At 44.6% G+C, this 15,408-nt stretch overlaps 1 protein-coding gene across 1 annotated transcript in view; it reads left to right on the top strand.

Annotated features, from left to right (window-relative positions):
• Positions 1–15,408, top strand: part of abca2 (ATP-binding cassette, sub-family A (ABC1), member 2) — a 106,211-nt gene that overhangs the window by 27,647 nt on the left and 63,156 nt on the right. Inside the window, exon 7 of the mRNA XM_076890546.1 lies at positions 2,195–2,413. Within this exon, the coding sequence (XP_076746661.1) occupies positions 2,195–2,413 (219 nt within the window). The remainder of the gene's footprint in view (positions 1–2,194; positions 2,414–15,408) is intronic.

The raw sequence follows: 15,408 nt of genomic DNA, 5'->3' as shown, positions 1-15,408 counted from the left end.
TGATAGGACAATAAAATAATTAAAACAATAACTAAGAATATTAAAATAAGACCAGAATGCTTGGGTCATAGTGTGTTAAAAGCCAGGGCATACAAATGTGTCTTTACTAGTGATTTAAATTTGGTCAAGTGTTTGTGCAGATCTAATATTTATGGGGAGACTATTCCAAAGTCTGGGACCTGCCACAGAGAAGGCTCCATCACCACGAGATTGAGACTAGTCCGTGGCATGGAACGCATTAATCTTGAGCTAGACATGATGGTTTTTCCTGGAGCATAAACAGAGAGGAGCTCAGACACGTAAAAACAAACAAGTGAAAGTTTAAATTGGATCCTGTAGGAGACAGGAAGCCAGTGTAGAGAAGCTAAAACTGGAGTTATATGCTCTCTCCGTTTGGTACCAGTTAGCAGGCGAGCAGCTGGATCTGAAGACGATGGATGGAGGCCTGGTCTAGACCAAAATACAATGAATTGCAATAGTCCAACCTGCAAGTAAGGAAAATGTGAATAACACATTGAAAGACGTTAGCCGGGAGGTCTGGCTTTACCTTGGCCAGCTGTCTTAACTGAAAGAAGCAGGACTGAACTGCTGCAGTCACCTGCTTATTCAATTTAAAAGAACCATCAAGGTAGACGCCGAGGTTTTTTACATGTGTTTTACAGTAGGAGGAAAAGGGGCCCAGAGAGCTATCAAAAATGACAACTTCAGTTTTATTTTCATTTAGCTTTAGAAATTTAATGAAATGAAATGCTGTACCGTGAGAAGATGGAGCCCAATGGCAACAAATAGAGGGCGAACAGGGCAGGGCCCAAAATAGAGCCTTGAGGTACACCATATTTAAGAGGGGCTATTTTGGATTTATGGGGGCCCATATTGACATAAAAAGACCTTCCTGACAAGTGGAACCGAAACCACTTTAGGGCAGATCCCTTTAAATCTCTTAAAGCATGATGGGACACAGCCTGTAGCAAGGGACGTATTAATTAATCTCAGGATAAAAGGCCCGACAGTATTAAAAGTGCTTTTAAGCAAGCTTGGGGGGAGACAGTCATAGGGGCAGTGTGATGATCTTAGGTTACTAACTGCCGCAGTCAAGTCATTAAGGGAGACGGGATCAAAGACAGCTGAGGACACAGGAGAAAGACTCGGATCTGAGGCAGCAGACGACGAGACAACAGCCCTGATGGATAGAACCTTGTTGTTAAAAAATGCTAAAAAATCTTCACAAATACTTGGTGAAGAAATGACTCCAGCATTATCACGTGAACTAAGAAAACGATTAAGGACATTAGAAAGTACCTGAGGCCTGTGACTGTTTACTGACACCAAGTTTGAGACAAACTGTGTCTTTGCAGTTTTTACAGCTTCTTGGTGAGCAGAAAGACGAGAAAATCTATAGAGAAACGTGCAATCTGTCCTTTTTCCATCTTTCGGCACGTCTATAGTCACGTCTAAGGGAGCGCGTATGTTCATTCAACCACGGCTCTGATAATTGCTTAGTGCACACAGTCCTAAACGGAGCAATCGAGTCCAAAATATCAGTGCAGGTAGAATGAAGAATGTCCGAAAGGTCCTCAACACTTTTACAGGTGGAGTTCATTATTCCAGAGTCCCTAAAGGCAGCAGAAAAAGCGGCGCTGTTAGAGCATTAAGCGCTCGCTTTTTGTGCGCTGGGGCGCACGGCTTATCTACCGAGCAGCGCAGCGTTAGAGTGAACAACACAGGAAGACGATCAGAGATGCACAACTCAGATATTTCCGTGATGCACACATCCAGCCCGCGGGAAAGCACCAAGTCCAGTGTGTGACCTTTTTCTTGCCTCTGAGAGGGATGTGAACGCCACATCGCAAAGACCAAAATCACATGTGTGTTGTTTGAGTGTAGACTGTCAGTTCCTCTGACTCTTGCTGTCAGAGTGAAGGTGAAAGTGAAGAGAAGAAGGTATGAAAAAAGGAGGGGTCATCAACATTTGGCCCACATATACTAACAATAAACAGATCCATATTTTCAGTATATAAATATTAATACTTGCCTTCTGTGTGTGTGTGTGTGTGTGTGTGTGTGTGTGTGTGTGTGTGTGTGTGTGTGTGTGTGTGTGTGTGTGTGTCACACAGAGCCTGAAAGTCCTTATGAAGACTTTACTGACTAACGTATCAGGACCTTTGGTCATGTAAAGTGTTTCTGTTGTTCACAGGACAGCCTCTTAACTGCATCCACACTTGAGGACCTCACCTGTGGGGACAGGTCCTCTGAGCTGAGCAAGATTCTGCTGGTACCTGAGAAGCAGCGACCCGTGATTCAGGCGTATCGCAATTCTGTGTGTAGCGAAGGGGCGGAGCAAAAGTCAGCACGCTTCAGGCAGCTGAGCCTGGAGCTGAGAAAGCAGATCAACACGCAGAGTGTCACCGAAAAGGTAACATGGAGGACATTGTCCATCAGGCCATTTTTAAACATTGGTATAGTTACAGTTATCATTGAGAAATAATATTGTTAACTATATGCATGTTTTTCATTTCCAAGACCTACTCTACTTACTGTTTTGAGACCTCCAGCCCTGGAGTTTAGGGATAGGAATTGATAGGAATTTAGCGCTTCCGAATCCATTATCGATATCACTTATCGATTTGATTCCTTATTGATTCTCATTGGCTCCGTTTTCAGAGTACAATGATTGCTAAGCAGTAATAAAGAAATTACATTGATGCAAATTAATTGCATGAGAGTCTTTCTGCTTTAGAAACATGAACAGGTAGAACGGGAGTTCGCAGCCTAACTGCTCATCAGCTTGTTACCTGTTGAAGTTCAGGGTCTGGCTGCTGGGGTCGGCATTCACTTAGCTTTCACTCTGGGCTCTTGGCTAGCTTAGCATTAGCATGCTGTCTGTGCAGAAGCTTGCAAAGAACCGAAGTTGTGTTAGCAACATAATGCGGTTGTTTATGTCCTGGATGCAGTTTTCCACTTTACCATCATGCTGTCGTCCTTTGGTGCAATAAAACTATATTTCTATATGCACTCTGTAGACTGCGCCTCTGTTTTCCTCGTCTGACACACGAACTGATATTAGCTGATTGTAGAAGGAGTGCACGAACTGATAAGGGGAATCATTGATAAGGCAGACTAACAATTCCAAGGAACTGGACTTCTAGGGACCGGTTTCCTACAAGAATTTGCTCTCGACTCCCATCCCTACCTGTGGTAGTCTAATAGTTGGTGCCCGAGCACTGAAATTGCAAGAGCCCTATTGTATCCTATTGTATCTGATCCATTTATTGCGAAACCCCTATTCTGTCTGCTTCATTCAGTTTTAGGTCTTCAGCACAAAGTGCAGAGGCGTTATTGTGTCTGCTCCGTGGATTATTATTATTTTATGGAATGAATCAACGTTCTAAAGTCATGACCGTGTGTGCACATGCTTCAGTAACAGAGAAAATGTTCATATTTTACAGGTTTCACGTACTGAGACTACAGGATGCTTTTTTTTGAACTTTTTGAACTATATTTGCTCAGTTTCACATACATCATCCATCTGGACCAAACCTGTCATATGGGTCCATCCCTGAACCCAGTACTATGTTAGCTTTTAACAATAGTCACAGCACCACATAGTGGTGACAGAAACTGGTTTCTCAATTGTCAAGTCTGTTAAAAACTGGGCATGCTTGAGTCCAAACTGTCAGACGTCTAATACTGGTCACTATTGTGGCGCCACCTAGTGGCAACAGAAAATATGCAGTAGATTATAATCATCATCCCATCCATCCATCCATCCATCTGTCCATTTTCTTCCGCTTATCCGAGGCAGGGTCGCGGGGGCAGCAGCCCAAGCGGAGAAGCCCAGACCTCCCTCTCCCCAGCCACCTCCTCCAGCTTATCTGGGGGAACACCAAGGCGTTCCCAGGCCAGCCGAGAGATATAATCTCTCCAGCGTGTCCTGGGTCTGCCCCGGGGCCTCCTCCCGGTGGAACACCTCGCTCAGGAGGCGCCCAGGGGGCGTCCTTGTCAGAGGCCCGAACCACCTCAGCTGGCTCCTTTCGATGTGGAGGAGCAGCGGCTCTACTCTGAGCCCCTCCCGGATGGCCGAACTGGATGCGTGCCTCATCTGATTCCCACTGCTTCACACTCGGCTGCAAACCATTCCACTGCGAGCTGGAGGCCATCACTCAATGAAGCCAACAGAACCACATCATCCGTGAAAAGCAGAGATGAGATTCTGAGACCAATCAAGTGAAGCCTTCCACCACTTGGCTGCACCTAGAAATTCTGTCCACAAAAATTATGAACAGAATCGGTGACAAAGGGCAGCCCTGGCGGAGCCCATCACCCACTAGGAACAAGTCCGACTTATTGTCCGACTTATGTTGGACCAAGCTCTCGCAACGGTTGTATAAGGATCGAATGGCCCGTAGCAATGGGCCAGACTCCCCATATTCTCAGAGCACCTCCAACAGGACAGTCTGAGGGACACGGTCGAATGCCTTCTCCAAGTCCATGAAACACATGTAGACTGGTTGGGCAAACTCCCATGCACCCTCAAGTATCCTTGAGAGGGTAAAGAGCTGGTCCAGTGTTCCACGACCAGGACGAAAACCGCATTGTTCCTCCTGTATCCGAGGTTCGACTAACGGACAGACTCTCCTTTCCAGCACCCTGGCATAGACTTTCCCAGGGAGGCTGAGGAGTGTGATTCCCCAGTAGTGGGAACACACCGTTCGATCCCCTTCTTTGAAGATGGAAACCACAACCACCACCAGGTCTGCCGATCCAGAGCTACCACCCCTGATCTCCATGGAACATTGTAGAGGCGTGTCGACCAAGACAGCCCTACTATAACTAACAGTACTTTGTAATTTGATCTGTATCTTCTAGGTTATACACTACAGGTAAAAAGTTTGGACACACCTACTCATTTAATGCTTTTTCTTTATTTTTACTACCCTTCCTACATTGTAGATGCAAACTGAAGACATCAAATAGGGAGGGGCCAGCCACCCTTCGGAGGAAGCTCATTTCTGCCGCTTGTATCCGCGATCTCATTCTTTCAGTCACTACCCACAGCTCGTGACCATAGGTGAGGGTAGGGACGTAGATCGACTGGTAAATTGAGAGCTTTGCTTTTACACTCAGCTCCCTCTTCACCACGACGGACCGGTGCTGTCACTGCAGCCGCTGCACCAATCCGTCTGTCGATCTCCCGCTCCCCCTCCGCGAATCGCTACCTTATCGTGGTGGAGGGGTTTGTGTGTCCCAGGGATCCCAGGAGCTATGTTGTCTGGGGGCTTTTGCCCCCTGGTAGGGTCTCCCATGGATGAGGGACCAGACAAAGAGTAATTCAGAAGACCCCTATGAAAAGACCATCGAGGGAACAGTTCACCCTGCCCGGAATAGGGTTACCGGGGCACAGCCCTGGAGCCAGGCCCGGAGAGGGTGCCCGAGGGCAAGCGTCTGGTGGGCTGTGCCCGAAAAAGGGACATAGGCCCATCTTCCTGCAGACCCACCACCTGCAGGAGGCACCGAAGGGGTCGGGTGCAATGTGAGTCAGGCGGACCGATTCCCGGCTACCAATACTGGCAATTGGGTAATCATCATCCCATGTAGGTGAAATTTTAGTTGGTGCTTCAACACGATATAGATCAGCAAGACATGCAATAGTGAGTATTCTCCATTGCACCTAAAAGTGCAAGCACCTCATTGTATCCGGCCGGTTTAATATTAGTCAGGGAAATGTTTGACCTTTGTGAGGACCTAAACATGTCCGCTATGGGGAAAAATAGTAACATAACAGGAAGTCCAACATTTTGATTTTAGTCATTTTATCATTAGGACCTGATAGAGTCAGCCAATCAAGTACCCAAAAGCAAAGGAAGTAACTGTATGGCAGGAACTGGAGACAACCTAAACCACATTCTGCACTCACTACGTCTAAAGATTTTAGAAACCAGTACTGTGATCACCCAAAGGGGGATTTGGCTAGAACCTGGGAGGAGCAGTGCAGAGCTCTTAAATGGATGTAACGTCTGAAGATAATTAAAGTCTCCGATCGTATATAACTGGTTCCACATATAAGTGTGCATGTGTGACCCCCATAACTAGCACCTTTGCTCATGTATCTTGGGCTGGCCTCTGCCTCCTCCTTTTAATTGATGTGTTTTAAGGTTTTATTCTGGTACCTGTGATTTCATGTAATCTGAATAAAAACCTGCTGAAAGTGTATTTTTTTTTATACAAATTATATATTTATATATATTCAATATTAAGGTACTAAGCTCAATGCCATATTTAAATGCCATACGTATAAAATAATAGATGTCTGTTAATTAATTTCTATTTTATCATGTGTGACAAGTATTTTGGGCTTCAGTCTCAGTTTATGCAAATTGGAATTATTTCAATCAAATTCAATTCAATTCTCAATTCTTTATTTATTTGTCACATGTAGTTATAGCTGGTACAACATACAGTGAAATGTTTTTTCTGGCTAAAAAAGTACTCCCCCCGACTGTGCAAACATGCTAAAAAGGATTTTACATAAGCTAAGAAAAAAAGGAAAAGAAACAAAAGTTAAAAGTAAAAAAATATATAAAAAAACAATGTAAAAGTCCATATGTTTGTGCTTATAAATATATATCCATGACGTGCAAGATATTGCACTGTAATGAGTTGAATGAGAAGACTATAAAAATATACATATTTACATAGTACAGATGTATATAATAAGGTACGGATAAGGTTCAGAGAAGAAAGATAAAGTGCAAATTATGTACTGTGTGTGAGATTGTCCATCATGTTGTCCGGTTTGTGTTTTGGTTGAGGAGTCTCACAGTTTGTGGGTAAAAACTCCTCCTGAACCTTTCTGTTCTTGTTTTCAGGCTACAGAGGCGCTTCCCTGACCTCAGTGGCCTGAACAGTTTGTGGGCGGGATGGCTAGAATCCCTAATGATCCTGATGGCCCTGGATCTGCACCTTTCAGCATAGATGTCCTGCAGTGCTGGTAGAGATGTTCCCATAGTGCGTTCAGCTGTGCGCACAACCCTCTGCAGGGCTTTCTGTTGCTGTACTGTGCAGTTCCCGTACCACACCATGATGTTGTTGCACAGGATGCTCTCAATGACACCAGTGTAGAATCTCCTCTGTATATTCTTGGAGATCTTAAACCTCTTTAGACGCCTCAGGTGATAGAGGCGCTGTCTGCCTTTACTAATGAGGAAGTCCGTGTGTGTGCTCCAAGTGAGGTCCTCGTTGATGTGGACACCGAGGTATTTGAAGTTGGAGACTCTCTCCACAGGGGTTCCATAGATCTGAATTGGGGTGTGAGTTTTCTCACCTCTCTGTTTTCTAAAGTCAATCACCATCTCCTTTGTTTTACTGATGTTCATGGAGAGGTGATTTGCCTCACACCACTTTGCTAGTCCATCCACCTCACTCTGGTAGGCCGTCTCGTCGTTCCCAGAGATGAGTCCCACCACCACTGTGTCGTCAGCAAACTTCACAATGGAATTAGTGGGGTGTCTGGCCGTGCAGTCCGCGGTGTAGAGGGAGTAGAGAAGGGGGCTCAGTACACATCCCTGGGGGGCCCCTATGTTCAATGAGAGTGTATGGGAGTACACATCCCCTATTCTCACTGACTGTGGTCTCGTGGTCAGGAAGCTATAAATCCACCTGCACAAAGATGTACTGAATCCCAGATCTTGGAGCTTACCCGAGAGGGTGTGGGGAACTATGGTGTTGAATGCTGAGCTGTAATCTATAAACAGCATTCTCACATAGTTCCCACATCCCTCATCTAGATGGCTCAGTGTGGTATGCAGGACCTGTGCTACAGCATCTCCGGTAGATCTGTTTGTCCGGTATGCAAACTGCAGTGAGTCGAAGTCGGGAGGAAGGAGGGAACTGATGAAGGGTTTCATGAGCCTCTCAAAACACTTCATCACTACAGATGTTAGGGCTACTGGGCGATAATCATTTAGGCTGGCTGGGCGGGTGTTCTTCGGGATCGGAACAATCACTGATGTTTTAAAGCAGGTGGGGACTACCTGCTGAGCCAGAGAGGCATTGAAGAGGCTAGTGAAAACTGTGGTCAGCTGATCTGCACATACTCTTAGCACACGTCCCGGTATGCTATCTGGTCCCGCTGCCTTCCTGCAGTTTGTTGCCCTCAGAGCTCTCCTCACATCATGCTCAGAGAGTATCAATGGTGCTGGTTCAGCAGCGGGGGCAGGTGCGGAGCTCTGAATTGCTGCCACAGCAGGCACCTCGAAACGCGCAAAAAAGGCATTGAGGTCGTCAGCTAATTCTGGTTTCATACATCTCACAGTGCTGGGTTGGAGGATGCTTTAATTAATGCTTTAATTAATTTTGCTTTATCCTGAGGCTAGGGAGAATTAAACCTTATTTAAATATTTACATTTTGGATGATTAAATCTCTATAACTTGCTATTGTGGATTGGTAGTACTACTTGTATTTAGACTGTGATCTGAACGGCACGTTTAACTGGCAGATATAAGTTTTTTGTTAGTCATACTAAGCGTGGGTGTGGACTCTTCCATCTGTACGGTTTGATTTGATTTTTGTCTGGATCCTTTTCTTTAGTTTGTAATTCTCTGGGAACCATGAAGACCCAAGCTGCTGCTACAAGTTTTTTTCACTGTCCAGGAGTGTGAATGTGGACTAGCAGCTCTGTCATTGAGGTCAGCGTGAGGTTGTGTGGGTCCAGTTTGCAGAAAGACCAGTTGATGCCTGAATGTGAGTCAAAGAGGCACACGACTACAGAACAGACTTTGTTACTTACACAAAGAGTTTCTGAAAGTCGGCCTTGCGAAAGACAGTTGTAACAGTACTGTGTGGTTCTCTGCCCCGAGACACCCACAGTGCTGTCAGATGGTAAGCATGTCTATTATAGTCTACGCTTCATAATTGTCTAGCAGCCTTTGGACATGCATTTGAAATGCAATAAGTCTCCTAATCAGCTAGAAATATTAACAAATTTACCATCTAGTCAAAGGAAAGAAAAAGCAACTAAAAGCTATTAAACAATGACGATGTTCAAAAATTTAAATAAACATGCATTGAAGTCAAAGTTAGTGTTGAATCATTCCTTAATTTGTAGAAGCACGAAGACTTTACATTTGTCTTTGGTTGAATATAAACTAGGGCTGAACGATATATCGCATTTGCGATAATATCGCGACATGATCAAGTGCAATTTTCTAACCGCAAAGGCTGCGATTATACTCTGGACATGTCCAAATTCATGGGCTGCATCCTCCTGAGGCCGCATTTGTAGACCGATTACGTCACAGCGACGCGCCGAAGGCTGTCCAAATTCGTAGACTCCTCCGAATGTAGCCGACAAATGCGTCCTCCTTTTCCCCGAATTTGAAGGATGGGTCGGGTGTGTCCTTCGTGGCCTACCATATCCCAGAAGTCATAGCGCGGCCCAGCCAAACTCCAGTTTCCAGCAATGGCGGCCGCTACTAAGTTTTAAAATTACTCTTACTAATCTTTCTGGGTCACAAAATAAACTTTTAACATATTTTCAGGCGAGAAAGTAGCTGTGTAAACATCAAATATCTGCTCGGTTTATCAAGATATCCCATATTTGCAAAAGTGCTTCGACGTTTTCAGAGGCGTCTGCTACCCACCAGCTCGACAGCTAGCCGGGAGCTCGAGGGTTACTGATGCGGCCGAGAACGGCACAACTCCCGGCACATCATTTTCAGATCACCGCGGAGTTTCGCTGCTCGGGTTAAACGTGATATATAAGTCACTTAGACGACCTAAAAATGTTATTGTTGGGCTTTTTTCAGTGTTTTGTTTGTTCGTGAGTAAATCGGTTTGGCTGAGATTAAAGTTATTAGATTAGATAAAATAAAACTTTATTAATCCCCCGGGTGGGTTCCTCCTTGGTTTTCACACAGCTGACTAAACGTCAAACAGAAAACTTATTAAACAGAAGTATGAGACAGTCGAGAATTTACGCCAGTGTCTGGTTATATTTTAGATAGCAAGAAGCAGACGGCCGAGTTTATTAAACTCCACCGAGACAGCGGTGACGCTAATCAGAACTAGACCGTCCAATTTCACGCCTTTAAACTTTAAAGGCGTGTTTGTGTTTATACAATTGCTATTATGTTTGCACTTTATGTGTAATGTTACTGACTGCAAAGATCAGTAAGATGTGTGTATTTTTTATTTATTAGTTTTATTTATTTAATATTATTTTTTAATTGAATGACTGTCTAGTAGTTCACAGATGTCGAAAAACTGAGTGTGGTAAAGCCACTGATTTTTTTTATGTATATTTCTGCAATCTGCACATTGTACTGACTTTCATTTTAATGTTTACACCAGGGTTCCTTGTCAGCACTTTATGCTCAGATGTTTGTAAGCTAAAAATAAACTATTGTGTATGTTCAAATATACTGTTGTGATTGAAGAAGTTAAATAAAAATGTCAGTCATCAATTCATGCATCACCTCATGTCATCATAACAGAGGTCTGTCTTCCAGGAAAGAACAGTTTAAAATTAATGTAATATAGTATTGGCCATACTATATGATGTATTGCTTGTCTTTGTTTAATAATACAGAAGACAAAGACCTTAAAAAATAATCGCATATCGCATCGCAATCGCAATATTGGGGCAAAAAATCGCAATTAGATTATTTTCCATAATCGTTCAGCCCTAATATAAACCTGCTGTAATGATCGTTGTTGAGTCATTTTTGTTATCTGCTTGTGCTACTTTTTGAAGGAACAATCAGATTGGTTATTATTGCCAACATTTTGGGCTGCTTCTTCTTCCAACTGTTGTTTCAGTTGGTCAGTTTCTCTGTTTAACTACTAAAAGCTTCTGGACCTGGTTCAGTGTAGTTTCTTCATCTTCTCTCTATGGTTGAGGTGAGTTCATTAATCATTTGACAGATTGTTATCATTGTCACCAGAAGATCTCTCGTTATCCATATGAGCAACAGGCAACTTAAACAGGCTCGTTATAAGGAAAAAAATTAACCCAGAATAATGCAGCTCACGTGACCCCAAGTGTTCGCAAACCCACTGGTTAATACCAGGAGGTCCATGCCTTATCTTACCCATCCGGCATTGAAGACAGCGGGGAGACTGCGCACAATGCTTTTAGTGAGAGGTAATCGAGAATATATGCTGACTGCACCTGTGCTGCTAAATAGTGAAGTCAGTGGTCACCCTTCCCTTTTGTTTGACTCTTTGGCCTTGAGACATCCATCCACATGTGTGTGGAATATCTGGATGCCTGTGTGCAAGCCCACATCCATGTCTACAGTCAAAGTCGTCCCCTTCCTGGCCTCATTATGTCAAGATTGGTAATCTTGGTAACAGGTAATCTGCCACTATATTACACTTGCTGATGGTGAACCTAAAAGGCTGACGTGAGAGTTACCATTGTAACAGGCAGCTGTTGTAATTCTGTTCGAATTGATCCAAGTGGCTGCTTGGTGGTCAGTTTCCAGATCAAATTCCTATCTACACAAATAATATTGGAGTTTCTCCAGTGCCCACTTAATGGCCAAGGCTTCGTTCTTCACAGTGGAATACATTGTGTCATGTGGGTTCCGGCCAAGATATAGGACTGGATGTTCTTTTCCATGGTCTCCTCGGGCCAGGACTGCTCTAGAGTGATCTGTGGAAGCATCAACAATCTTCAGCTTAAGTCAGGACTCCTGCAGAGAGGTCTGAATCTGAATCTGAATCAGAATCAGAATACTTTATTGATCCCTGGGGGAAATTATTTTTTGTTACAGTGCTCCATTTTAAACCAACATTAAGACAAGACAGACAATACGCTAACTAAGAATAGTACAATATATACATATATATACATACATACATACATACATACATAAGTCACTCATAAATAAATAGTTGGAAAAGAAACATGTGTAGTTGTAGCAGCAAACAGTGTGTTAAGTGGATGCGTTGTACAGGGAGCCACAGGCAGGAATGATTTCCTGTGTCGTTCAGTGGTGCTTTTCGGTAATCTCAGTCTCTCACTGAACGAGCTCCTGTGACTGACCAGCATGTCATGGAGTGGGTGGGAGGTGTTATCCAACATTGTCTTTATCTTGGACAGCATCCGCCTCTCCGACACCACCTTGAGGGAGTCCAGCTCCATCCCCACAACATTGCTGGCCTTACGGATTAGTTTATTAAGTCTGTTGGCATCTGCGACCCTCAGCCTGCTCCCCCAGCATGCAACAGCATAGAGGATCGCACTGGCCACAACAGACTCATAGAAAATCCTCAGCATTTTCTGGCAGATGTTGAAGGACCTCAGTCGCCTCAAAAAATAGAGACGACTCTGGCCCTTCCTGTAAAGTGCTGTGGTGTTTTTAGCCCAGTCCAGTTTATTGTCAATGTGTACTCCAAGGTATTTATAGTCCTCCACAATGTCAACACTGACCCCCTGGATTGAAACAGGGGTCAAGTGTTTCCTGGTCTTCCTGAAGTCCACGATCAGTTCCTTGGTCTTTGCCACGTTGAGCTGCAGATGATTCTGCTCACACCACGTGACAAAGGAGTCGACCACAGCCCGGTACTCTGTCTCATCATCCCTGCTGATGCATCCAACCACCGCAGAGTCATCAGAAAACTTCTGAAGATGGCAGGTCTCTGTGCAGTGGCTGAAGTCTGTGGTGTAGAGGGTGAAGAGGAAGGGGGAGAGGACAGTCCCCTGTGGTGCCCCTGTGTTGCTAATCACCTTGTCAGACACACACTGTGGGAGACGTACATATTGTGGTCTTCCTGTCAGGTAATCAACAATCCAGGACACCAGAGAAGCATCCACCTGCATCGCTGCTAACTTATCACCCAGGAGGGTCGGCCTGATGGTGTTGAAAGCACTGGAAAAGTCAAAAAACATGACCCTCACAGTGCTCGCCGGCTGGTCCAGATGGGTGTACACGATTGAGCAGGTAGATGATGGCGTCCTCTGTTCCGAGACGAGGCTGATAAGCGAACTGAAGGGGATCCAGGTGTGGTCTTACTATGGGTCGCAGCTGGTCCAGGATGAGCCTTTCCAGGGTCTTCATGATGTGGGAGGTCAGTGCCACGGGCCTGTAATCCTGGGGGCCACTGGGACGAGGCGTCTTTGGTACAGGGACGAGGCATGATGTCTTCCACATCACCGGGACCCTCTGCAGACTCAGACTCAGCATAAACAGTTTATGAAAGACTCCACACAGCTGGGGGGCACAGGCCTTGAGGACGAGGGGACTCACTCCGTCTGGTCCAGCAGACTTGCCTGAGTGAAGTCTCCTCATTTGCATCTCAACCTGGTATTGAGTGAAGGTGATGGGTGGGGGAGGGGTGTCAGGAATCTCACAGGAGGCAACATGTGAAGAGAGAGGCTGGCACAGTGGTGTGGCTCTGGATTCCAGGCTGACTGCAGGTGAGGTTGTGGGGGTGGGAGCAGACACTGTGGTGTCGAATCTATTGAAAAACAGATTCAACTCATTGGCTCTGTTCTCACCTCCCTCAGCTCCCCTGCTGTTGGTTGGCCTGAATCCAGTGATGGTCTTCATGCCCCTCCACACCTCTCTCATGCTGTTCTGCTGGAGTTTCCACTCCAGCTTCCTCCTGTAATTGTCCTTAGCCTCTCTGATCTTGTCCTTTAGTAACACCTGGATCTTCCTCACCTCCTCTTTGTTGCCCCCTCTGAAAGCCCTCTTCTTGTTGTTGAGGAGGGCTTTGATGTCCTTAGTCACCCACGGCTTGTTATTTGGGTAACAAATGTCTGTTAACACATAGTGAGTGAAAAAGGTGACTGAAAAGGAAAAACTCAGTTTGAAGCCTAATCTTGAAAGTAGAGATAGTGTCTGTCTCCTGAATCCAAACTGGAAGCTGGTTCCACAGAAGAGGGGCCTGAAAACTGAAGGCTCTGCCTCCCATTCTACTTTTAAATACTCTAGGAACAACAAGTAGGCCTGCAGAGCGAGAGCGAAGCGCTCTAATAGGGTGATATGGTACTACAAGGTCATTAAGATAAGATGGGGCCTGATTATTTAAGACCTTGTATGTGAGGAGCAGGATTTTGAATTCTGGATTTAACAGGAAGCCAAAACAGGAGAAATCTGCTCTCTCTTTCTAGTCCCTGTCAGGACTCTTGCTGCAGCATTTTGGATCAGCTGAAGGCTTTTCAGGGAGTTTTTAGGACTTCCTGATAATAATGAATTACAGTCGTCCAGCCTGGAAGTAATAAATGCATGAACTAGTTTTTCAGCGTCACTCTGAGACAGGATATTTCTAACTTTAGAGATGTTGCACAAATGGAAGAAAGCAGTCTTACATATTTGTTTAATATGTGCGTTGAAGGACATGTCCTGGTCAAAATGACTCCAAGGTTCCTCACAGCGTTACTGGAGGCCAAGGTAATGCCATCCAGAGGAAGAATCTGGTTAGATACCATATTTCTAAGATTTATAGTAACTTCAGTTTCGTGTAAATTTGAGAAAATTAGAGGTCATCCTGGTCTTTATGTCTTCTAGATTAACTAATTGGTGTGTGTTAATTGACTTTGTGGATAGATAAATTTGGGTATCATCTGCACAGCAGTGAAATGTGTGCTATGCCTTCTAATGATACTGCCAAGGGGAAGCATCTATACATTTTTGGAGTACACATAGATAATAAACACCAATGCACTCTACAGGAAGGGCAAGCGTCGTCTTTATTTTCTTAGGCAGCTGAGGTCTTTTAAACATCTGTTGGAAAATGCTCAGGATTTTCTATGAGTCTATTGTGGCCATGCTATCCTTCGTGAGGTTGCATGATGGAGCTTCAGGTTGAGGGTCGCAGATGCCAACGGACTCAAACTGGTCCGCAAGGCCAGTAATGTTGTGGGGATGGAGCTGGACTGCCTTAAGGTGGCGTGGGAGAGGCAAATGTTGTCCAAGATAAGGACAATGCTGGAAAATACCTCCCACCTACTCAATGACGTGCTGGCCAGTCGCAGGAGCACGCTCAGTAAGAGGCTGGGATTACCCAAATGCAGATTTAACAACACAGGAAATCATTCCTGCCTGCAGTAGCACTGCATTGGTACAAGATGATAACAGTGGAGAATTATACCCTTTAGTTAGTTACAGCACTTTCAGAAAGACGTCTACTGTGAGAATATCTGTTCTCAATGTTGTGTAATCTCTTATTGTAAATTTATTAAGAAGTGATCAGAGAAAAAAAGGACATTAGGGAATGTTGTTAAATATTCAGTTTCTATGTCAGAACAAGATCTCTATTGTGATTAAAGTGGTGGGTGGGTTCTTTTACATTTTCAGAGAAGCCAATAGAATCTAAGAACATATTAAATGCCATGTTGAAGCTGTCATTACATTGGAGATTATGTATCGGAATTTCAGGAGCGGGACCACGCCTCCAAA

This window comes from Maylandia zebra, linkage group LG12 (genome assembly GCF_041146795.1).
Source record: "Maylandia zebra isolate NMK-2024a linkage group LG12, Mzebra_GT3a, whole genome shotgun sequence".
In the NCBI taxonomy this organism is placed as follows: Eukaryota; Metazoa; Chordata; class Actinopteri; order Cichliformes; family Cichlidae; genus Maylandia; species Maylandia zebra.
This window is presented reverse-complemented; position numbering and strand designations above follow the sequence as displayed.